We start from the raw sequence: 25,845 nt of genomic DNA on the forward strand, positions 1-25,845 counted from the left end.
TGAACATGCCTGAGCTCGAGTGCAGAGCCCAGGGAGGACATCAGTGTCCTCTTCCATCACTCTCCACCTAGTCCTCTGAGGCAGGGTCTCTTCCTGAACCTGGAGCTTGTGTCTAGGCTAGAGCAAAAGCCAGCAAGCCCAGATGACCCTTCTGTCTCCACCCCCATTCAGAAATGGGATTGCAGGCATCTGGGGAATGCCTGGCTTGTGATGTGGTGCAGTGATCCGAACTCTGCTCTTTGTGACTGCGGGACTAGCACTCTTAACTACCGGGTTACTCTCCAGCAGCCAGCTGTCCTTTATGTGTGTGCAGGTACGCCTGTGGGTGCAAACCCTTTCTCTTGAACCTCCACTGTCTTCCCTAGAAATCCTCCAGCAGGAGTCTGTGTGCGTGCATCCATGTGTGCTTGTGTGTGTGTGTATTTTTAGAAGAGCGTTCTGTCAGAGTGTGTCATGGAGCTTGTCCTCCGGGTGTGTCCATGTAGGTCAGCACATCTAAATAAACCAGACTAACATACTGTGTTTGGGAAATGCTGGCATCTCCATACAAATGTCTCAGGGTTTCAAGAAATGTCACTGGATCTGGGACTGTTGGGAAATCTCACTGAGTCCAGGACCGTTGGGCTGCGTTACTGTCTTTCCGTGGCCAGTTTTCTGAGAGGTGATTTGTAGTCTTAGAGTCAAGTGAGTGTTCTCTGCTTAAAAAGTCAAATCACAGCTCTAATTTGTCTAAAATCTCCACTAATCATCTGTAAAATGTCACAGTCATTCAGAGTTTAGAATTAGCCTGAGAAGGAGCCATTTTTAATTATTTCTAGCGTGGCATGTTCTGTTTGTAAGTGAGTGATTTTCTGGTTGGGGCGTAGCAGGTCTTAAAGGAGGGAATAGAAAATGCTGGCAGTTCAGGAAGGGAACCTTGTTCTGTGCCGGAGGAGAGCAAGAAATGGGACATTAGCACAGGTCTGTGTCCTCAGGAAGTGGGGGCCCCTTGATCCATTTATTATTAACTGGGGGTGAGAAGTTGTAAAGACAGGTGAGCAGGTGAGTGGCAGAGGCAGCCAAGATAAGAAGGGACAGAATGGGTGTTTACCTTCCCACGGCTGTGCAGTGACAGGTGGCTCTGGCCGCCAGGACTTCCGTATTCTCTAGCATCTGTGTGTGGAAGGTTGGGCAGCATTTTGTGATTCCGATCTATAGATGGGAAAGCTAAGTCCAGAAGATACGCTTGTCTTCTGTGAGACATTAGAGGACAGTGAGGACTCAAATGCATATGCCCCAACGGTCTGGGGGCTCTGAGTCAGCAAAGTTTGGTGGTAGCTGTGCTTTGAGTCGAGAACATTCCAAGGGCACAAAGAAGCCTTGGTATCAATCAGAGTTAAAATACATCTGTTGAGTTTTGGTAACAATTACTTTTTTGACAATTGTTTGTTTTCTAATTACATTTGTTTGTTTGTTTATTGGGTGGGAGTTACATGCTGAGGCATGCATGTGGGGATCAGAAGACAACTTTTGGGGATTGGTTCTCTCCTTTCAGTGTGGGCCCTGGGGATTGAACACTGGAAAACTCAACCAGTGAGGCACTCTCCTCTTTAAAGGCACCCTTCCCCATGACCCGGAAGTCGCCCCTGAGGCTCTACCTCTTCAGCACCCCACCACCTCCCAAAAGTGCCACTCTGGGGAAAGAAGCCTTCAACATAAGGATCTGTAAGAACATTCTAGATGCACACTCTGAGATGGAAGGGGAGCAGGCAGAGAGGGCAAGCCCCCTCTCCTCCTGTCCACAAGGTGGACAGCCTGCTCTACCCAGTGAGTTTGCTGTGATGCGCAGGCCCAAAGCAGCAGGGACAATTGGAACACACACACACACACACACACACACACACACACACACACACACAGCCACAGCAAATCTTTCCTCCTCCTCCTAAGTTGCTTCTATCACTATTTGCTGTCATGGAAAACAGCTGACAGATAGAATAGCAGTGTGAAGTAGAGCCTGGGCTCCTGGGGTTGCTGTACCCAGGAGGTGTGATACAGCAGAGCCTCTGGCCTCAGAGTGCCCACCAGGGACACTTGCTACCAAGGGCTGTGTTCTATGCTTCCTTTGAACCACATCATAAAAAGCTGGGGAGACCTAAATGGCTACCTGGTTGAGCTGTCCATTTTGCTGATGCCACCCACCATGCCCATTAGTTTTTGTCAACTTGACCCAAGCTAGAGTCACCTGGGAAGAGGAAATGGACGTCACCCTAGGATTTACCTCCATAAGATTGACCTGTTGGAAAGTCTGTAGGGTGCTCTCTTGGTTAATGATTGAATGGGGAGTCAGTTCTTGCCTCCAGGTTCCTGCCTTAGTTTCCATAGGTGATGGACTGGAACCTGCAAGCGAATAAACCCATACCTGCCTCCCCAAGTGGCTGTGGGTCATGAGTTTCATCACAGCAACAGAGAAACCTAACCAGTACACACACTAAGGCTGAGGAGCACAGAGTGTGTGTTTTGTTCAGACAGAACAATTGTCAAAGGGCCAGTGAGATGGTGCAGTGGGCAAAGGCATTTGCTGCCAAGCGTGATGACCTGAGGTCAATCTTCAAGGTCCGCCCACATGATGGACAAAGAAAATTGACTCCTGAAAGTTGTCCTCTCACCTACACGTGCACACACACACACACACACACACACACACACACACACACACAGAGAGAGAGAGAGAGAGAGAGAGAGAGAGAGAGAGAAACACAATAAATAAAAAGTAAAAAATAGACTTTAAAAAGAACAATAGTCAAAGAAAGAAAGAAACTGACTTTAAAAAGAACAATAGTCAAAGAAATAGTTGTTTGTTTCCAGAACTCAATGGGTGCATTGTGACCCTGGTTGGTACACGAGGCTTGTTTGTCCCCTTGGATCAACTCAGAAAGATCAAAGAGTGTTGAGATACAAGCAGTTCCTGGTGTCTTTGTCATGGTGTGGTCAACCTTAAATGTGAGATTCTCGTGGTAGCTAAGGTCAGTTAGCATCCACATTGCATTTCCTTTCCAGGAGCTACTTCAGTATCTGTGGGTAATGATTATCAGTTTGAGAATGTAAAATGATAATAATTTGCATATAAATATTATATGTATAGTTTGCCTGTTGCATAGCAACAGTCCTGGGGTATAGTAAACATAATACATCTCAGAAAACAAATCAGCTTAACTATAGGGAAACTGTTATTTATTGTGCATTCAAGTCACTTAGATGTTTTGAGGTCACCCCTGCCAGTTGATCTCTGCTTCTTGGGTTAAGAATATGGAAATAGGGCTGCACACACATGCTCCAGATACATACATGCAGGCAACCACTCATACACATTAAATAAAAATAAATTATTTTTTTAAAATGTAGATATAAACAGAAGACACACCCTCATCTGAAGGAAACCTACAGCTTCCCACCAAGGTCATCTTTTTTGCTGTGTTTTGTGCTTTTGGTTGGTTGAGTGAAGACAGGGGTTTTAAGCCGCTGGTAGGACATCATAACCCTGCAGTCTGACATTGTGAGTTTACACATGGCAAGTTAATAACACATCCTTGGGGCATCAAACTAATAGTTGAGGTTTTTTGTTAGCAACTAATGTATAAAACTTACTTCTGTCTAATTGTATTAGTTATTTTTCTCACTGCTGTGATTAAACACCTTACAAAAACAGCTTAAGGGAGGGTTAACTCTAGCTCACAGTTTGGGGGTACAGTCCATCATGGCGGGGAAGGCACAGAGGCAAGAGCTGAGGCAGGTGGTCACATGGTGTCCACAGCCAGGAAGCGGAGAGATGAACGTTGGTGCCCAGCTCACTTCCTCCTTTTCATTCAGCCCAGGACCCCAGCCCATGGAATGATGCTGCCTATATTCAACGTGGGTTTTCCCTCCTCAGTTCCCTTCCTTGGAGATGTGGCCAGAGGTTTGTCTCCTAGGTGATCCTAGATCCTGCCAAGTTGACAATCGATACTAAGCACTCCACAAATGAAACTCAATTTAACTCATACTAGCATGCTAGCATAAAGTACTGCTTGGCACCAGGAGGGCTTTGGAGCATTGAGAGGCACCCTAAAACCATCAGAACCGACATTCTCGCCCTGGAACATACATTTTAAAACAGAAGAATAACCACAATCAACGTAAACAAGTGAAAAAAAAAATTCATATTAAGTAAGCACTTGAAAGAAGCTGGAATAAGGAGGTGAAGGTGATACAGGGGTCACACGGGGGCCAGGGGGTGACGTGGGGATTTTACGTGTTTTACGTTCTCCGTGTTGACTTTGGCCAAATCTTAAAGTGGATGAGCAAGTGTGTGTGAATGAGCAAGGGGCACTCTGGTAATGGTGACATGGTGTGCAAAGGTCCTGCATCAAGGTGCCTGGCACGGAGCCATCATCTTCTGGTTCCTCTGGGGCAAGTGGAATGTCTCAGAAAGTCCCACCCGAGTCACCAAAAGGTGGGACAGGAAAACACACGTAAGTCTGTGGCTGAGACACAGCCCCACCGCGATGGGCGGATTAATACAGGAAAAGTTCATGAGTTTACTAAGCAGGCAGGCCCACCACGTGGGAGAAAAGTATTTCCACACAGAACGGCACATTTTAGGGAGATGACACTGTCCCGGGTATCCAGGGTGAGAAAAGAGTTCGTGGGAGGAAATGCCGTCCCATTTGCTCACCTTCAGCTAAAGAGTCCTTTCTAACTGGAAGAAAAGGATGTTGTTTGCTCTGGTGCCTCTTGTCTTCCATTACTGGAGCAGAACACTCGAGACAAACAGCTTTCAAGGAGGAGAGGCCTATTTTGGTTTAGTGGTCCACTGGCCTTGCTTTAGGCCTCTGATGAGGCAAGGGAGCATCATGGCAGGGAGCGGGTGGGTGACTAGCAAGACCCACGGATCCACCGTCAGCCTCCCCAGGGCCTATGTTTTCTGGTGGACCTGTGTGGGTGCTGGGGGTGGAATTCAGGTCCTAATGCTCCCATGGCAAACACTTCAGTGGCTGAGCGTTCTCCCCAGCCCCCAGAGCATCTTCACAGCCTTTGGAAAGGGAAAGAAACGCGAGCTCTGCGCGGGCTATTGATCAGAGGGTGGGGCCCCGCATGGAGGAGATGTCAGCAGTGCCCACAAGAGTGGTTCATAGAGGAGAGTCATTAGCTGTTCATTCTGGGTTGACTGGGCTCAGCAGTCCTGAAAGTTTGTACCTGAAACAGGAAAACGGGGTGCGGTGTCCCCGGTGGTCAGCTGCAAAGGAATTCAAAGTCTCCACATAAACAGTCTTTTCTGTTGACTTCACCTGCAGCTGATTAAATGCCTTTATTATTATTTTTTCACCTGCCAGCCTGTGTGATTAATTTTAAGAATTCAGAATTCAGTGTTAGTTACTCTCAGGGACTGCTTTAGTAATCCCTAGTCATCACTACAGAGGACGGTATCTTAGAAGATGTGGCGGGAATTAAACTGTGCGCGGAGAGTAGACTGGGGTACGCAGGTGGCTTCTTTGTGGTCTACCGAGAAGCTGCATGGCTGCCCTGAACGAGTGTGCTTGTTGTGGGGACAGTTCACAGCGCGGCTTCTTCCAGCAACCGCCAAACAGTACTGTGGTGTTTCCCGTATGCACGCGAGCTCAGTACATACAGCACATGGGTCATTCCACTTTATCCTCAGGATGTCTGCATGCACTAAGAAGCCGCGTCATACGGCTTCACAGGGAACATCTAGAAACTTCTGCTTCCACAGGTGTGAAGGTTCCAGAAAGTCTCAGAAGGTTCCAGAAAGTCTCAGTGGGCACCTTGCTCTCCTCCTGTAGCCACTAAGGATATTGACAAAGCACAATTGTGAGTCTCAGGAATGGCATGGCGGTGGGCAGATTGGGTTTGCTCCAGAGGGTATCTCAGGGTCCCCATCCCTTCACACTGTATGAGGGCTGAGGACCACTTCGCCTTCTGTTCTAGCGTCAGGGCTTGGGGCCAAGTGGGAGCTCTCTTGATTATTCGTGGGTTTTCTGTGGCTGGGGGCACATCCCAAATGCAGCATCAAGGAAACAGTGTCTGGGCTGGGGTGGCAGCCCCACTGTTAAGCGCACGGGCTGCTCTTCCAGAGGACCCAGTTTAGTTCCCAGAATCCCCATTGGATGGCTCACAACCATCTCTATCTCCACCTCCATGGGATCTGACACACTCTTTGGGCACCCATGTGCACTGCGCACATGTGCACATAGCTGCATACAGGCGCACACTCACACACACAAAGATAAAATAAATCTTCAAGAAAGCAGCACCTCCTTGTCACTCGGCATTTTGAGCTGCCGTTGGAGTCTGCCTTCCCAGCATATGCTACTTAGTGGTTCCCAGGGGAGGAAAGATTAAATCTTGAGTTGTCTGAGCATGCCTGGGGGAACGCCTGCGGCAGGGACTGTGCACCCTCTTCTGAAAGTGCAGGTCTAGGAAACCTTTACCGGATAATAATTTTGAAACCTCAGGGTAGTGATGGCTCCAGGGTGATTATGTTAAAGCCGGAGGGGACCTGGGGGAAGTGGCAGGTGGAGGACTTGAGTTAGTAGCTCAGCAGGCCTAGTTCATGATCTCGGGCTTCCAGGGAACCTTTATCTGTTGTTTCTATTGGCTTCTTTGATGTTTCTTCACCCTCAGCCAAGTCCTGTTACTAACATAGCCAAGGTGGGGACTTGGTGTGTGTGTGGGGGGCATTCGGTGTCTAAGAGGGTTTTCAGCACAAACATGAAGGCCTGGGTTCAGAACCCTGGTGCTCACATGCAAAGGTAGGCGTGCACCTGTACCTCAGCACTGTGGAGGAGCCGTTGAACATGGTTTGGGGTCTGTTTGGGAGTGTGTTTCTGGAGGAGGTAGCATAGGGTTAAGCTAAGGAGATCTGCCCACCGCTGTGTCTGGCTGTGTCTCGGGTGTCCAGGGCCCATACTGAACACAAGATTAATTCTCTCTGCCTCCTTGTGCTGGGACACCTCCTGCTCTTAGATGTCCGAACCCTTGGTTCTCAGGCCAGTGTTCTGCCAACTGTAGGCTGGAAGCCTGGAGGCTTCAGAGAAGGACCTGTTCCTTCCGTGCCCTCGTAGGGACACACCGTTCTAAAGAAAAAGGAAACAAGCAGGGTCCAGGGTTGTAAACTCGGTCAGTTTCACAGAGGATGAGACAAGAGGCCACTGAAGTGTGTCTCTGTCAGGGTGGCTTTCAGTGCCCGGAGCTGCTTCTGGGGCTTCCTTCCCCAGCGAGCACCATGCTAACAATAGTGAAGGCATACATTGTTCCATATCTTGCTAGTTATTGAAAAGAAACAAGGATAGTCATGACACCTGCTGAGCTACACCTCTCTCAGAGGCATCTGTACAAGTGAGAAAATTCTAGATCTGTGACTTGCTTTGTTGTGGCATGTGAGGCCCACAAACGTTCTCTGCTATGCCTTGAAGGGGATTTAAATGCCAGCAGACCCATGTCAGCATGATCTGAGGGTTTTGTGTGAAATGTTCCACAGTCTCATGTGTCTGCCTATGTGGTCCTAAGATGGTGGGTACTTACTGAGAGAGTCTGTCCCACCTGGAGGAAGTGAGTCACTGGAGGGCAAGCCTTAAGGGTTTTAGTCCAGCCCTGCTTCCTGCCCCAGCTCCCTGCTTCCTGTCCCAGGGTCTCTGCTTCCTGCTCCAGCTCCCTGCATCCTGTCCCAGGCTCCCTGCCTCCCTAGGTTCCCTGCCTCTTGCCCCAGATTCTTTGCTTCCATTCTCAGGCTCTCTGCTTCCTGCCCTGGTCCCCTTCTTCCTGTCCTAGGTTCCCTGTTTCCTGCCTTAGGCTCCCTGTTTCCTTCCTTAGGCTCCCTGCTTCCTGCCTTAGGCTCCCTGATTCCTGCCCCAGGCTCCCTGCTTCCTGCCCTAGTCCCCTTCTTCCTGTTCTAGGCTCCCTGTTTCCTTCCTTAGGCTCCCGGTTTCCTGCCCTAGTCTACCTGCTTCTTGCCCCAGGCTCCCGGCTCCCTGATTCTCAAAGATGTGACACTTCATCACCAGCAGTGCAGACAGGAGCTGGTCCTGCTGGTCATCATGCCTGCCCCACCTTGGTGGACTGTGCCCTTTCAAACTGAGAGCCCACATTGCTCACAGGTTGCTTCTTTCAGAGATTCCACTGCAGTCATGAGAAAGCAGACGGTTCTGTAATACAGCCTCGGATTAGAGATAGGCCAGCACAGCATTGGGGCCGGTGTAGCCGCGGTACCCAAATGGGAAGCCTGATGTTGTAGAAGGCTGTCGTTTGTATGACCACCTGTGGCATATGCCTTTCCAAGGCTCACAGGTGCAGAGCTGTGACCCGACATAGCAGCTAAGGAGCAGAAGACTGGAATTTAAGAACCCAGTTTAGAGCTCTCTTCCTAGGAATCTAACTCGTTTGCTGTTGTTTGGAGACAGAATCTGTATCTTAGTTCCATTTCCCGTTGTGATGAAATACCCTGACAAAAGAAACTCAAGGGAGGAAGGGTTTGGAGGCTCATGATTCCGACTCCATGACAGTTCATCACTGGAGCAGGAATCTGAAACCCCTAGTTACGTTATGTCCACAGTCAAGAGCAGAGAGCAGCAAACATACACGCCAGTGCTTAGCTTGATTTCTCCACCCTTAAACAGTTCAGGATCCCTGACTGGGGAATGGCGCCGCCCACTCTCAGGCTGGGTCTTTCCACATCCATCAATGTAATCAAGACAGTCCCTCCTAGACATGCCCACAGGCCAACCTGACTTAGACAATCCTTAACTGAGACTCGCTTCTCAGGTGACTAGATTGTGTCAAGCTGATAATTAAAATTAACCCTCACACTTTCTACTATCTGGTGATTTATATAAACATCAAAGGGGGTAAAAAATGGCCCTGGGTCAGGGTCCCATGCTTGTAATTTTTAGTATCTTAGCCAGATTCTATTACAGACATAAAAATGTCTTTCTGCAGCCAGATCTGGCACCGTGTGGTGATCATGCTTACAGTTTGAAAATAGCATCATAGTAAATGAGATTTAGTTGACTTATGATTAAAAGAGGTAGCAAAGTTTGAGAGTAAAAATCATAGCAGGTGCTCTCTCTCTCTCTCTCTCTCTCTCTCTCTCTCTCTCTCTCTCTGTGTGTGTGTGTGTGTGTGTGTGTGTGTGTGTGTAGGGTAAAGGGCAAACTTGGTTATTGTTCCTCAGGTATCGTCCACCTTGTCTTTAAGACAAGGTTTCTCACTGGTCCGTGGTTTGCCAGTTCAAACCCCAGCCCTGGGATTCCAGGTGTGCCCTGCAGTACCTGACTTGTTTCCATGGGCTCTAAGAACGGAGCACAGGTCTTCATGCTTGTAGAGCTATGCTACCACCTGAGCCATCTCTCCAGTGCCTAGGTCACCAGAAATGTGTTTGCTTTTCTACCCCCCTCCCCACAGAAATCTAAATCACATCATTTTCTGGAGCAGATGGGACAGAAGACGTATGCTGTGTGACATAGATGTGTCATGGTTTCTTTTTTTCCCCCAAGTGTCTGTTTATATATTTACTTTTAGGTGTGTGAGAGTGTGTGTATGTGTACCACATGCATGCAGTGTCTGTGGATGCTGGAAGAGGGCACTGGAACTGGAGTCACAGGCAGTTGTGAACCATCATGTGGGTGCTAGGAACAGAACCGGGGTCCTCAGCAAGAACAGCAAGTACTCATAACCCCACAGAGCCATCTCTCCCGTCCCATGTAATATTTTCAAAACAGCTAACTCATAGAAATACCCCCTAAAAAGGGACACATTCACAAACATACAAGTTTTTATCCCCCGCCTCAGATCACTTTCTTTCCTCTATAAACGCCCTGCCAATCATTTCCATCCCTGGAAATCTCTGCTTAGCTATCTTAGCCTGTGGATGCTCTCACTGCCTCACACTCCAAGTCACAAGCTCATAACTCCACTCCTGGATTTCTGCTTTGCTATGGCTCAATAAAAATCCATCTCCAGAATCCATGTCTAGTTATCTCTGATTATTGGAACATGTCCCCTGAATACCTAATGAAAACTCTAGCTTCTGCCAGGTCTGCAGCCTGTGTGGTGCTGGTTTGCTTGACTTACAACTGGTCTCATTCTTTTCCATCAAGAGAAACACCCAACTCTTCCCTTTTCCGTATGCTGCCTTAATGTGGCATACTGTTGGCGTCCTTCATGCGGTCTGGAAGCCCCAACTCTCCAAATGTCAAGCTCAAAATTAGCCTCAGTATTCTAGGAGCTCTTGGCTGCGTGGGGACCAGATGGATTCAGGAATTGGTGCTCAGAGTTGTGGTTCTTAACCATTTGGGGACATGTGCCACTTTTGAGAAGCTCTGCTTTGGGAATGTCACAGAAACATGACTCTGTGGAGGGGTGTGTTCGTTTGCACACGGCTCCAGAAGATGATCTGTGGCTCATGAACTGTACACCTTAGGGGCAGGCAGTCAGGACAATCAAGGGGTGTGTGCATGTGTGGGGGGGTGTGTTTACTCACCGGGTACAGAGGCCAGAGGAGGACAGGAGTGTCCTGCTCTATCACTCTGTCTCATTCCCTCTCACTGAATATGGAGTTTGTCTGCCTGCAAGCCTCAGTCATCCTCCTGTTCCTGGCTTTCTATATGGGCTCTGAGGATCTGAACTCATGTCCTCAAGAGCTGAGAACATCTAAGTCATCTCTTGAGCCCCAAGAGAGTTGTTTTTGTTTTTGTTTTAACAACATCAGATTCTTGAGAATGAAACAATTTGAATCTGCAACTGAAGGGTTTTAGAATTGTTATTTTTAAGCAAGATAAATTCCTAAGACCACACTTTGAAACCCTTTTCAATTACACTAACGTCATTTTTTCAGAACCTAATTTCATTTTTTTTTTTTAAAAAAATACACTTACCTGGCTCTCTCTTGAACGGACTTGTTCAGACACATTTGCTGTTTCAGGAGGAAGCCTGTGTGGGATTTCAAACATGGTCCAGAGAGCCTCTCCTTCCTGGCTGAGTTCTCTCATTTGTTCCCTGATAGGTTTTTTGATAATGATTTCGAGGAAAGAAAACCAGACACATATTATTACCAACAATCACCAGTCCTAACGTGTTGGTTTGGTGGGGGTGGGGGACTCATGAGGTCTTTGAATGTCTGGAAATGGCAAGAGGGGAACCGTGTGTAGCTGACTGTGCTCTTAAACTAGAGAATGGCTAAGAGGTTTGGAAAGAATTACTCAGTCCATGACTCACTGAGGTTTTACTTTCTGGGTCTTTACTGTGTCTGCTCCACCCCATCCCCCTTACTCTTATCAGGCTGCTTTTCCTCACACACCTTTATTTGTTAGTTAGTCCTTCCCAAACATTCCGTGAGTCATCGGGTTCCGATAGGAGCGTAGTGCAGCTTGTAGATAGACACTAATAAGGATCCGTGGGGAGTGGGGGGGGGGTCAGCCCTGATGAGTGGGGTGTCCTGGCATGAGTTTTCCTGAGTGGTCTGAGGTGATGTGGGTGTTGTCCCTTAGCATACTCACCTTCCTGTTCAGCCCTGTAGTGTGTCCTAAGCCAGAGACCTCTGCATGAGAGGAGTGGGTTGGATTTCATGAAAAATGGCTGGACACTCCAAATGTTACCAGACGGGATCTTAGGGGTGTCTCAGAACATGATGCCCAGGTTCTTTGTATCTTGAACAATGAAATGGACATGAGACAGAACAGCAGTCATGAAACTGTCGATTCATTAAAAGTAAGAGTAGGGGCTGGAGATGGCTCAGAGCTTTGAGGGCTAGAGTTTGGTTCCCAACTCTCACCTCGGGTGGCTCTCTTCTAGCCTCTGCAGGTTTACCTGCATTCATGTACACAGACATTCACAGGTTTTGCTCATAATATATTTTTAAGTCTTAAAAAAAAAAAAGCAAGCGGTAAGTATAAAAATAAAGACTACCCTCCACAGGGTGGGAGCATGCGTCTGTGGTTCAAGAGCCGCAGCTTAGGGTTCAGGGCTCCTTCCTGCCGAAGGCCAGAGAGGAGTTATTCGAAAGGATGGATCTTTCTTTGGCTGTTGTAGGTAATTGATTTTCTGTTTGTTGGAGTACGCATGTCCAGTTCTTGGGGTGGTCAGGAACAGTTTGAATGAAGCCTTTCTTGTTTGCTGGGTCCCTACCTTTAACTTTCTTATGATTCACAAATCTTCTTGCCTCACAAATGACTGTCGTCACCCTGTTGAAGTTAACAGACATCCAGAGGCCAGAGGCCCTGAAGGCTCACAGCAGGTCAGATTCTTCCTCACGACCCACAGAGACATGTTGTTTCCTAACTTGTTTTGTGCTTCCTGTGCCCTCACGGAGCCTTTTCTCCCCACAGGCTATGGCCACACGGTGCCCTTGTCGGATGGCGGCAAGGCTTTCTGCATCATCTACTCTGTCATCGGCATCCCGTTCACCCTCCTCTTCCTGACAGCTGTGGTCCAGCGTGTCACCGTGCACGTCACCCGCAGACCCGTCCTCTACTTCCACATCCGCTGGGGCTTCTCCAAGCAGGTGGTGGCCATCGTCCACGCGGTGCTGCTGGGGTTCGTCACCGTGTCCTGCTTCTTCTTCATCCCAGCCGCCGTGTTCTCTGTGCTGGAGGATGACTGGAACTTCCTGGAATCCTTTTACTTCTGTTTCATCTCGCTGAGCACCATCGGCCTGGGGGATTACGTGCCAGGGGAAGGCTACAACCAGAAGTTCAGAGAGCTGTACAAGATCGGGATCACATGTGAGTACCCGTGGCTGGCTGCACCGTGCATGTCTGTTCGGTCCTTTCCATGTTCTGCTTTCTCTAGGGACTGACAGTCCTTGCTTTCCCTTGGATATGTTTTCTTTCTCCCCTGACTTCCTGTAGCTACTTCGCTTCACCGTTCCCATCACAGCTCCCACTGCTTAGCTATGGCTCCAGCGCACCTTAAAGCCACTGCTGAGTTTCTTGCATTGTGTGTGTTTTCATGGGGGGTGTGCAGGTGTCGCTGTCGGTGCCTGTGGAAGTTGGAGGACAGCCTCCCCAGCCCTTCCTCGGGGGCCTTCTTCTTTTCGTTTGAGACAGGGTCATTCTTTGGCTTGGTTATTTCATCAAGAAGCCAAGACTGGCTGACCAGGGAGCTCTGGGAACCCACCTGTCTCCACCTCCCATCTCACCATCTCTGGGATTACAAGTACAAGCCATGGCACCAGCATTTCCCAAGGGCTTGGAGGATCCAACTCAGGGCCTCCCACCTGTGAGGATGCTCTTGACTGCCCTCTTCCTCTCCCTCCCTCCAATCAGCTTCTCAAATGGTGTAACGGGCCTAGTAGCCACCTCTTACTACAGTAACTTGCTTAACACGGTTAAATATTTTACACATAAGAAAAGGAGACCTCAGCTTGTCACTGACGTCGTGCTCTTTAATTTTCCAGGAAATTTCTCCAAGTAGTCACCGGCCTCATTTGTCCCTGTCACTCCACTTTGAAGTGACCTGTCACCGATTACTCTCAGAATTCATGTGTAGAAAATGAAGTAGGCAACACATTTTATCAACCTCAGCTGGTAAAGTGCCTGCCACACAAGCATGGACTCCCGAGTTCCGATCCTTAGCGTCCACATGAAAAGCCAGCTGTGGTGGCATGCTGGAGGGGACAGACACAGGAGGATCCCAGGGTCTTGGACAGGTCCGTCTAGCTGAAACTGCAAGCTCCAGGTTCAGCAAGAGACTCTGTCTCAGAAATAAGCCCGAGAGCCATTGAAGACGTAGAACGTGCCTCTGCATGAGCATTCACCAGCAAGCCCACCTGCATGCACATAGCGCACAGTCTGGAAAAACTCAGCCACCCCTCTGGAAGAAGCTGTATTTTCTTTGTGAGCCCTCTGTGTGTTCTGGATGTGTAGCAAGTTGTCATAGCATAGTTCCCGCTGCTGCCTTCTCTAGACGCTTACCTGTGACCCAGCCCAGTCACAGCTTCTAGGAAGTCATGGTTTCGTGAGCAGTCAGCGCCCTTGCCCTGTCTTGTTCTCTTAATCCCACAAAGTGGTTGGTTGGGCTGGATTTGAATATTTCCATGAAACCGTAGGCTCACTGGGAACACAGCCTGCACTCATAAATGCCCAGTGCTTTCCATGGCTCCTGGCTCCAGTCCGAGCACCGTCAGTATTTGCCAAAGAGTCCTTCAAGGAGGGTTTCATGCTCTTTATTATTTTAGAGCCCGTGTGTGACTCGGGGACCACCCCACAGCCCACCTGCCTCACTTGATGACCATCTAATTTGCCTCTAATTCAGTAGCATGACACATGGCCTCAGTGTAGAGATCTTTTTGTGTTTTTTATATTTGAGATCTTTCTAAGAAGTAGGATTACTGGCCCCAAATGAACACACTTCTTTTTTTTTTTTTTTTTTTTTTTTGAGGATCGAACCCAGGGCCTTGCGCTTGCTAGGCAAGCATTCTACCACTGAGCTAAATCCCCAACCCTGAACACACTTCTTTTGTGAGTTACAGAACAGAACTCTGAGGTCCCCAAATGGAACACAAGTCCACACAGTCACTGGTATCTGAGTTCCCATCCTCTTTGGGTGGCATTGGCCAAAGGAGTTCTAGACATTTGCTGTGTGAATTTGATAGCAGTATAGATAGACATCACCTTAACCCTCATTTAAGCTAGCAGGCAATTCTTTAATTTTCACTTCGCTTTCTAATTCCTTTGTGAACTAGAGAAATAGAATATCCCTGCGTTTGTGTTTTCCAGTTCAACTTTTCTCTGTGTACACTGCCCTCCACTATATCCTCTCTCAGCTTTCTCCCAAGCACTGAATCCTCCATAACCTGTGCCCCTTGTTACAGTGTGGACTGTGTTTCCCAGGCAGTCAGCCAGGATAGATTTTATGCTGTGAGCGTTCAGAACTGGAGCATCCAAGGAATTAATGGTCTGAAGGTGTAGATAAAATAAAATCCCACAGCTTGCCTGAACACCCACGGGCACTTCTGGCAGTATCCCAGAGTCTGGCTAAATAGTAACCAAGGAGGGAGTGGCTTTGTCTCCTGGCTGGCAGTGCTACTGCCAACCACACGGAAGTCCCTGAGGCACCGGCTTACCAACAGTCAAAGTTGGAGATATCAAAACTTCATCTGCCTGGGACATCCGGGGTCCACACTCCTACAGAGCAAATTTAAAATGTCCTCACCTGTGTATTTTCTGGAAATCTTCCTTTCACGTTTTACTACTGGGACATGAAGTGAGGACTTCTGACATTCCCTTCTGGTCCCTTTCTGTGAGTTTTTTATTTTTTTTTTTTATTTTTATTTTTCTGAAAACTGATTTAGGCCAGGTGGTGGTGGTGCACGCCTTTAATCCCAGCACTCGGGAGGCAGAGGCAGGTGGATCTCTGTGAGTTCGAGGCCAGCCTGGTCTCCAAAGCTACACAGAGAAACCCTGTCTCGAAAAACCAAAACCAAAAAAAAAAAAAATGTTGAAACTGACTTAAAATCACTGTTTGCCCATCACAAGTTCCAAGAAATAGCAGTTATCCTTCATCAATGAGAAAATTGTAGTTATCTAGGGAATTGTCCCCATGCCTAGATCCTGACAATGATGTTGTAGAAGGCTTGAGAAGCAGAAATTATGACAACAATATTGAGCGCTCAGAAAGACGCTCATGTAATGTGAAAAACTGTTTGTGACTCTCTCATTCTAAGGCCGAGGAGGAGAGGGTCCCACTAGGTGACTATGGTGAGTCATTTGACTTAAGCGAAGCCACATTAGCAACAATTGATTGCTTTCTTCTTCTAAAGATTGAAGCCAGGAGAGAGCAGGATGCCCAGCTTAAGGAGTGGCATTAGTGGTGTTGAGTAGCAGGGAGCGAATTAAAAATGGCTGATGTTGAGAAAGGCAAGAAGATTTTTGTTGAGAAGTGTGCCCAGTGCCACACTGTGGAAAGGGAGGCAATCGTAAGACTGGACCAAGTCTCCATGGCTGTTTGGGTGGAAAAGAGGTCAGGCTGCTGGAATCTTTCACACAGATGCCAACAAGAACAAAGGCCTCGCCCTGGGAGAAGATACCCTGATGGAGTATTTTGAGAATCCCCAAAAATACATCCCTGGAACAAAAAGGATCTTCGCTGGAATTAAGAGGAAGGGAGAAAGGGCAGAGCTAATGGCTTATCTGAAAAAAAGTGACTAGCATGTAATACCACCTGCCTTATCTATTACAAAACAAATGTCTCGTGGCTTTTAGTAGGTACCATAATTTAATTCATACACCAGAACTCAGATCATGAATGGCTAACAATGTTTTGTGTCAGACAGTCCAGATTTAGGTAAAACTGACTTGTGGTAAAGTGGATATGGTCTTTTTTAAAATAACAATTCCAGTTGCATAAAAACTGCCCTCCCTTAATCAGTCATATTCAACTTTCTACGAAGATGGGGTGTCACCACAAAACCGATTGAATGGCCTTAGGCTTATGGAACTGGGCATACGAAGGTGTTTAGACACTGGGAACCTTCTCTCACTGTCTCAGGACCGAGCAGAAGATGCTTGTGCTTCAGTTTGTGTTCGCTGGCCTGTTCCAGTCAGCGGTTAAACATCAGGAGGCATCTCTCTACTCTTGGCAATGCCGATTTAATTAGAATTCCCTGTGTCAAGGATGCTGCCTTTTATTGCTGAGAGGCATTTAAAGTGGTTTCTGTATGATATCAAATAAAGAGTGTTTAATACTTAGAAAAAAAAAATGAAGCCAGGCCTGGGGAGATGGCTCAGCAGGTAAGAGTGAGCGCAGCAAGCACGAAGACCTGAGTTCGAATTCCCAGCCCCCACATAAAAAGCAGGGCATGGCTGCAAATCAGCAGCCCTAGTGCCAGCTGAGGTGGAGACAGAAGGACCGCTGAGGCTTGCTGGCTGCCAGGCTAACTCCAGATCCAGGGAGAGACTGTCTCAGGGGATAAAGCAGAGAGTAGCAGACGTGGCATCCAGTGGCATCCAGTGACCTTTGGCCTCTGCCTGCGTTTGTGACTAACCCAAGTTCATTGATGGCTAAGTCATTTCCCTCTCCCTTGCATCCCTCCCCAAGCCGTGGACTTCAAACATTCCCCGAAATAAACTGCCAGCGGACCTGCTGGAGAACTCTGTGTGCGTGGCGCGGGAGGAGGGTAAGTCGTTCTGCCCTGGTCTTTGTGGTAACTGGGTCAGACTTTGCTGATGGCGTGCTTTCTGCCTCGCAGGCTACCTTCTCCTCGGACTCATCGCCATGTTGGTCGTCCTGGAAACCTTCTGTGAACTCCATGAGCTGAAGAAATTCAGGAAAATGTTCTACGTGAAGAAAGACAAGGACGAAGATCAAATTCACATCATGGAGCACGACCAGCTCTCCTTCTCCTCCATCACCGAGCAGGCAGCCGGCCTGAAGGAGGATCAGAAGCAAAACGAGCCCTTTGTGGCCTCCCAGTCACCACCCTATGAGGACGGCTCTGCGAACCACTGAGCATGGGCTACCAGACCCCGGACATGAGGCAGGCAGAGCCTTGACTGTGTCCATTTTTACAAGAAAGTCAAAGCCAAGATGATGTTATTTTAAGAAATATCTACTGTTAACAATATTTTAAAAACCTGGAACTTTGGGCTCCCGGGGTGGGTGTCTAATCCCTGGGCAAATGAGATGTGTACCTGTAATTCATAGGAGACGCAGTCACCTGGACAGCACACGCCAGGGATGAATACTTAAAGCAGTGTGCTGCAGTGGATGGAGGCAGATTTTATATTTAACTGGGGACTCTGGGTTTGCATTCCAATCATTTTGCCGACAGCTAAATAGCAACATTTATATTTAAAAACAAACAAAAAATCTATAGAGATGTATTTTATAAATAGGTTTAAGTGTCCTGGCTTGCATGTACCTATCCAAAATGATTATTTTTGTAGCGTCTAAATTAACTCTATTTATAATGAATAGGTTTCCATCCACTGTGTACATAGAACATATAAATATGTTTATATCCTGTACATACTTGTAGGCTACGATCTCCCTGTACTTCTTAAGCCAAGATAAGGAATATTTTTTTCTTTTTGATTTCTCTTTATACTAAAGGACTCAGAATTGCCACAACAAGCTAGGAGGCATAGAAACCCAAGAGAAAATCAGTATGCTATTCTGTTACCATATATGTTTCTACCTTCTTACCATGATGTGGGACCATCATGACCAGTGAGGAAGAGAATTTGTGAGAGAGTGAAGCTATCGGTCTGGAAAGTACACCACTCTTTCTGCCCACCTCACAATGAAGCACAGAACACGGTGAAATGCCCCCAACAAACAGATTAGGTCAGGTTAATCTGAGAATTCTACCTTTAGAAGCTGAAATCAATAAAATCATGGCAGGTTGCAATCTCATGTTTTCCTATGTCTGGTGTTCCCCTCTATGTCCATTGTCTATATAGGTCTATATAGCAGTATATATTGTCTATATACTGCTTTAAAGATACTGTATAGTAACAATGCATCGGTGTATCTGGGATATCAGGAAGGGCCATTGAAGGAAAAATCAGGAAGACCCTGTGTGATGACGGGTGTTCACTGAGGGCCTCTATCTTGCTGTCCTGGGTCATACCCAGAGGTAATTCCCCTCACCTGATGATGAGCTGGCCACACGCTGTGACTGAGGGATGTGGTCTCCTCACATTAGGCAGCTTGCTCCCTACCACCTAAACCCCATGCTGACCACTCCTGCCTTATCCTCCCAACAGTGTGTCCCTGACTCAGAACAAAGCCCTTCCTCATGGCTCATGGTGTAAAGTTGCATCTTAGCTCAAAGCAAAGAAGCTCTTTTGTATGGAGAGAGGGGGGTTGGTGTAACACACACAAAAGCCACTGTACTGGGTCATCTCTGGTGACCTCTAGTGTCAACATGACCTTCCCAGTGTTTCTGAAACTGGGTCTCCGCTGCTCAGAAGCAGGTCTTTGCCATGCTGGCCTGGCTTCTCAGAGGGTGGGCTACTCTCCAGAGACAGACAGGAGTAAGGGCAGAACAGTGACTTCTCACAGGAGACAGCAGGTGTCATGGGCTTGGCTAAACTTGCAAAGGGCACCGAGAGTTTACTGTGTGGTGTGGTGCAGCCAGAGTCCTGGGAGGTGTCAGAGTGTAAGTCACGGGGACAGTGGGTCATGGGTTAAGTGTCTTTTCGTTTAATACCTCAGGGAGGAAAGTATTGATTCCCACAGCTTCTCAACTTTGATGTGGGTGGGAGTCTACAGCACGAGCCACAAGAAAGCACACGGAGGGTGCCAGTACTAAGTCACCACATAGACTGAGGAGCTGGCTCAGTTGATGCAGAGGCAAACATGAGTGAGGGAGAGACCTGCTTTCTTGAGAATAAACACCAGCATGACAGCATTGGCCACTCCTTAGAGCAGTGTCCCCAGGACATGACCACCTCTCACTAGGCTCTGCCTCTTAAAGGTCCTATCACTGAATAGCACACATAGGGAAAAGGCTTCCAGCACATTAACCCTTGGGGGACACGGCACATTCAAACTCTGACACAGGGATGTCTCTCTGCAGCAATAAGATCTTAGAATAAATCTAAAGGCATTTGAGCAGAAGCCAAGAGGAGAAAAGCAGGGGCTTTTCTGGTCAGATAAATTCTGCCCGACTTTGGAAAGACAAGAAGATGGGATTTCTAAGCTACAGTCACTGTTTTCTGAAAAGCAGGTATGTTTATACTTATAAGTCATATGCCTTGGGACATGGACCCAACGGACCTTTCAGGCGAAGAGAAAGGAGATGTTGAGAAGTTAGAAGAATGCAAAGGACTGTAGCTGAAGTTTTCCTGTGTCCCACCTGGCCTGCAGTCAAGACAAATCTCTCTCACCTGCCTGTCCCGCAGCCGCTCGGACCCAAATAAACACACAGAGGCTTATATTATTTACAGACTGTATGGCCATTAGCTCAAGCTTATTACTGACTAGCTCTTACACTTAACACATAATTCTTATTTATGTTTAGCCATGTACCTTTTCTCAGTTCTGACTTCACATCTTGCTTCCTCTGTGTCTGGCTGATGACTCCTGACTCAGCCTTCCTCTTCTCAGAATTCTCCTTGTCTGCTTATCCCACCTATACTTCCTGCCTGGGTACTGGCCAAACAGCTTTTTTTTTTTTTTTTTTTTCTTTTTTATCAACCAATCAGAGCAACACAATCACAGCATACAGAGCGACGTCACCCATCAAAGGAACTGGGATAGTCAATGTAAAACTCCTTCAGCCTTTTAAAGCCATCAGGAGTCCACTGCCTTCTTGGTATTAACTGCTGATATTTGTCTCAAATAAGATATGTCACTGTCGCCAGTACAAGTGCACCCTGAGAGGTGGGGACAGGAACAGCTGTGTCTTAGAATCCTGAGCCTGCCATGGGTACATTCCCTGGGATGCCTTGTTCTAGGAGTTCTGTGCTGAGGAGCTGAGAACAGAAGGGATAAACACACCCTTAATTCAAGAAGGTGCTCCCTTTGGGCTGTTGTGTTTAAGGTAAAAGTTTCTTAAGAACATGTAGCTGAAATTAAAATGGCACAGCATTCCTCAACCTTTGTGTGCACGTGCCCAGTGACATTGTAAACCTTCCCATTTAGTACATTTTGTTTTTCCTACAATAATTTATAATTTTCCAAAGGATTTACAGTTTTTGTTGTTTATTTTTTTTGTTTTTGCATCCCAACCAACACTTCCCCTCCCTCCTCTCCTCCCAGTCCCCTGCCCACCCCCATCCCATACATTCTTCCTCCTCTATTTATCTTCAGAAAAGGGCAAGCCTCCTATGGATATCAGTTGGCCATGGTGTATCAAGTTGCAGTGAGACTAGGCACCTCCTTTTCTACTAAGGCTGGATGAGGCAATCCAGCTGGAGAAAAGGGTCCCTCAAGCAGGCAACAAAGTCAGAGACAGCCCCTGCTCCCACAGTTAGGAGTCCCACAAAAAGATCAAGTTATACAATTATGACATATATGCAGACAGCCTAGGTCAGTCCCATGCAGACTCCCTGGTTGTCAGTCCAGTCCTTCTGAGTCCGATGAGCCCAGGTTAGTTGGTTCTGTGGGTTTTTCTGTGGTGACTGTGATCGCACTGGCTCCTACAATCTTCCCCCCACCCCTTCCCCAGGATTCCCTGAGCTCCACCTAATATTTGGCTCTGGGTCTTTGCTTCTGTTCAAAGGATTTACTTTATGGAACATTTTTTCCCTTTTTTGTGCTATTGGAATCCGAATCCCTTTTTGTGCTTTTGGAGTCTCTCACACCCTAGGCTCAACCACAGAGCTGTGTTTCCAATTCAGCTTGGTGGAAATTCATTACTTCCAAATTTTTGTGTGAGGCAAGATATGCAATTGTTTGCTAAAGACAGCCTCCTACCATTTCATTTACTACACAATGGCAGGCAGTTTCATTTTTTTTTCTTTTTAGATGGTGTGTGTGTGTGTGTGTGTGTGTGTGTGTGTGTGTGTGTGTGTGTGTGTAGGTGCTCACAGAGGCCAGAAGAGAGCATCTGATCCCCTGGAGCTGTAGTTACAGGCAGTTTGTGAGCCACCCAGAGTGGGCTCTGGGAACTAAACTCAGGCCCTTTGCAAGCGGTATGTTTAACTGTTACACTGTCCCTCAGGGCCTGCAGCCTCAGCTTTCTAAAATGAAAGGGGCCCAGAAATAAACAGAATCTCTTCAAATAAAACCTCTTTTTCTTGACTTGGCCAGAGAACGTCCAAATGGGAAGTGAGCCCTCTCTTTGCTCCACTCAGAGCAAGCTCACACTCACTTCACCCTCACTTCTAACAAAATCATTGTTCTGATTTCCTGACTCACAGAAAGCTAAAGGAAAGGTACTATGCCACAGTCCTCAGGTTTTGTGTTAGTAAAATTTGCCATGCAATAGTTTTAGGTACATAAGTAAAAAAACAAAAAACAAAACAAAACAAAAAAAACCCTCAAAGTGTCAAGATACAATAGTAACTGTTGAGACCACCCAGCCACTTCACTGTACATGTCTTGGTTCTATAGAAGAGCCTACACTATGCCCTGGGCATCCTGAGTCACATGTCCCAGGAATACAGTGTAGATGTAATTCTGAATGGTTTTATTAAATAAGAAACACAGCCAAATGCAGAGTTAAAAGCCCAAGAGGTCAGAGCAGTAGCCAAGACCTGAGACTAAATCCACCTTCTTATTACCCGCTGCCGCTGCCATCCTTCCCCTGAGAAAGAGACCTACTTCCTGTGTGTCTGTCTTTTTATTGACTTTCTGTTCTGCCTTCTCACTGGTTGTAAACTCAACCACATGACCTCCTTGTCACTATCTATCTATACAGACCTCCAGGTCTCTATGGTTGGTACTGAGATTAAAGGTGTGTGTCTCCAAGTTGGCTATGTCCTTGAACACACAGACTCTGCCTGCCATGTGATCGGATTAAAGGTAGGCACCACCACCGCCTGGCTTGCTATTAGCTCTGACTCCCAGGCAACTTTATTTATTAACATACAAATAAAATCACATTCCAGCACAAATTAAATATCACCATAATACAGTGACTACTCATTTTACACCAAGAAGAGGGAACTGTCCCATTCTCCAGAGACGTGACCATCTCTCTCCCAGCAAGCCTATCAGTTACTCTTGCTGTAATACAATACCTGAGAAGCAAGCGTTCTGGTTTGTGGTTTGAGGGGGACACACAAACCATCATGGTGGAGAAGTAGTGTCAGAGATCATGGTGACAGAAATGTGCGAGCGGGTCTCCTCACATCCTAACAGATCAGTAAGCAGAGAAGACAAGAAGTGGGGCTGGGCTATAGAACCCCAAAGCACTAGTGACCCAGGGCTGGGCTATAGAACCCCAAAGCACCAGTGACCCACTCTTCAGTGAAGTTCCACTCCCTGAAGGTTCTTCCAGAACAACATCACCAGCAGGGGAGAAGTACTCAGCCACTAACCCCTGTGGGGACATTTCCAGTCCAGACAACAGCATCATGTTGTATCCACAGTAAGCCCAGGAGCAGGACTCTCTTAGGCTGACGTCATTGCATCCGTAGGAATTCTGACCAGACTGGATTTCCTCTATTGGTAGACAAGTCTTGGTCAGCTGTGCGGTTTATGGATCCACATTATCTGCTGGCTCAAGAACATGCAGAACAGGGCTGGAGTGATGGCTCAGTGGTTAAGAGCACTTACTGCTCTTGAGAGGATCCAGGTTTGGTTCCTAGCACCCATAGGGCAAATTACAACCACCTGTAACCTCAGTTCCAGGAGATCCAACACTTATTCTGGCCTCTGCAGTGTCCTGTGTGCACACACAGGTGCTCACACATGCACGTGTGCATACACACACACACACACACACACACACACACACATTCACACAAACATAAGATAAAAGAAGTAATTCATGATTTTAAAAAGAATGTACAGAACAGCAGTCAGTGTAGCTGATATCCTGACAGAAACGGCACAGAGACCCCTCCCCTACCCCTATCCCCACCCCCCTTACACACCGAGGACAACTACAGAGAAAACAGGCTGGCCTGAGAACTAGATACTCTTCATGTTATGTCAGTGACATGATTTTCACAGTGCACTCTGTTTAAACAGACAGGGTAACTAACACGAGAATGGAGAGATGACTTAGAGGTTAAGAGTTCTCTCTGCTCTTCCCAAGGAGCCAAGTTCAGTTCCTGGCACTCGCCTCAGGAGGTTCACAACCACCGCAATTCCAGCTCCAGGGGGTCTGACACACTTCTAGACCTGCCAGCACACATGCCATATGCTCACACCGACTCACAATTAAAAGTAAAGTAAGTCTTCAAGATGGCAAGTGCTTGCTAGGTGCCATATCCATGGTGGGTATGTTCCAAGACCTGAGTGGATACCCCACCTCACACGGTACAGAATTCTGCCTGCACTGTGCTTTCCACCCTTCATGGTGATGAAAAAGTCCGATTTCTAAACGAGGCCCAACAAGAGATGCAACAATAACCAGCCAGGAAGCACGTCACAGTTAAAGCCATGTGCAGCTTACCAATTGTTCCTTTCTGGAATTTCCCATCTCGTATCTTCAGGATGCTGTTGAGGGACTAACAGGTAGGAAAGCTTGCTTTCTATATGGTCCTTGTCACCTTCTAAACTGTTCCCTTGGGCTGAGCATCATGTTTTTTCAAGGTACAGAGACCTCGAAATGTCATTGAGACGTTATCACTTAACTTGTGTGAATAAATAAAATATCTAGCCCTAGGAGAAGAAATCAGCTGAGACTGGGGCAGTTTCACACAATTTTATTTCCGTTAGCTATAAATTATATGGGCATATATACTATGGAAGTGTGAGTACAAGCGATTTTCCTGTGTATAACTCATGATTTCATCTCCATGTCTAAGTTGTGGCTCGAAACCTGAGCTCACCAGCCATTGTTCATCTAAGGTTTCTGAGAAGAGCTAGAGAACCTGGGGAGTCTAGCCTGCTGGTTGTGAGTACTTGCCTTACTCTGTCCCCGCTCAGGGGCTGTCACTCAACCTTGGCCATTGGTTTGGAGCAGAGCCCTTGCCTCTGACTCAAGTTGCATAACAGAAACTCTCCTCTGAGTGCTCCTTACGAACTTGGTACCAGGTCTGTTGTATTGCAGATTGGGACATTGTGACCCCAAGTGCTGGATCTGAGCCTGTTCCCACCCACTCTGCAGTGACCAAGTGAGATATGAAAGGCCTCTGTGATTTGGGGCCCCTGCTGTGACTGGCAGCCCACCTGCTTTGCTGGTCCCCCATTTTCCACACACTCTTGATCCTGTGTGTTTGGTGATTAGGACCAGGGGTGGGTGAAGCAGAGCCCAGTGGCAGGGCCACGTATGGATACCGTGGGGACCCCTTGGGTGAGTTTGTGTGTGTGTGTGTGGGGGGGAGGTGAACAGGAGAAGGATGACTTTAGCAGCTGTTCTGTGGGAACCCCAGGCAGACAGAATGCTCTGAAGTTCTCTGAGGAAAATATGCAGGGATAGTAGGAGATGGAGACACTTAAATATTCTTCCTTCCAAGTGATCTGCCCATAAAGACAAATCTCACATTGTTGTCACTCGTGATGCAGAAACCTGAGAAAGCTGAGAGATCTGCAGGCGCTGGCCAGCGTTGGGAGCTGTTGCCGACACCATGGAAAGGGCAGGTCCCATGTGCTTATCCCCCATGGTCCACAATGCACAAGAACTTGTGCTGGTATTCCACACAGAGCCAAACTCACCTCCTGAGTTTCACATACAAGTTGAGGAGAAAGGCGTCCTATTTGGGAGCAGAGAATCAAGAGCACACACAGAGAAGGACACAGTGTGCACAGGAAGGAACAGACCCAATTCCATCTCCTATGTGCACCCGAACCAGGCTCGGGCCATTTTATTCCAGCAATGACAGAATCATTGTTACAGCACAGCCCTGGAATTGGTAACATTACAGGCAAACAGATTCGATCTCAGGTGTGAAAAGTTCAAAGTAATTTTATGTCATTTGTGTGATGACATATTGTCTACCCTAATAAACATTGCCTGAAGATCAGAGGACAGAACAAACATAGAGGTCAGGCAGTGGTGGCACACACACCTTTAATCCTAGCACTCAGGAGGCAGAGATCCATCCTGATCTCTGAGTTCAAAGCTACCTGGGATTATATAAATTTGACTCAATCTAGGAGAGAAACAGAGCCAGGCAGGGATGACACACACCTTTAATCCCAGCACTTGAGATCTCACACCTTTAATACCAGTATGTGGGAAGTCACACACCTTCAATCCCAGCAATAGGAAGGAAGTGATATGGTGGGTGGAGAAAGGTATATAAGGTGTGA

The 25,845-nt window shown here is 47.3% G+C and overlaps 1 protein-coding gene and 1 pseudogene across 1 annotated transcript in view; both read left to right on the forward strand.

The window, feature by feature from the left end:
• Kcnk1 (potassium two pore domain channel subfamily K member 1) overlaps window positions 1-18,384 on the forward strand; it is a 35,278-nt gene extending 16,894 nt beyond the window's left edge. The window contains exons 3-4 of the mRNA XM_028889787.2: window positions 12,357-12,752; window positions 17,219-18,384. Coding sequence (XP_028745620.1) covers window positions 12,357-12,752; window positions 17,219-17,478 — 656 coding nt within the window. The 3' untranslated portion in view covers window positions 17,479-18,384. The remainder of the gene's footprint in view (window positions 1-12,356; window positions 12,753-17,218) is intronic.
• LOC114707140 lies at window positions 15,421-17,191 on the forward strand (annotated as a pseudogene).
• Window positions 18,385-25,845: the final 7,461 nt, after the last annotated feature.

Source organism: Peromyscus leucopus, chromosome 5, assembly GCF_004664715.2.
Source record: "Peromyscus leucopus breed LL Stock chromosome 5, UCI_PerLeu_2.1, whole genome shotgun sequence".
In the NCBI taxonomy this organism is placed as follows: domain Eukaryota; kingdom Metazoa; phylum Chordata; class Mammalia; order Rodentia; family Cricetidae; genus Peromyscus; species Peromyscus leucopus.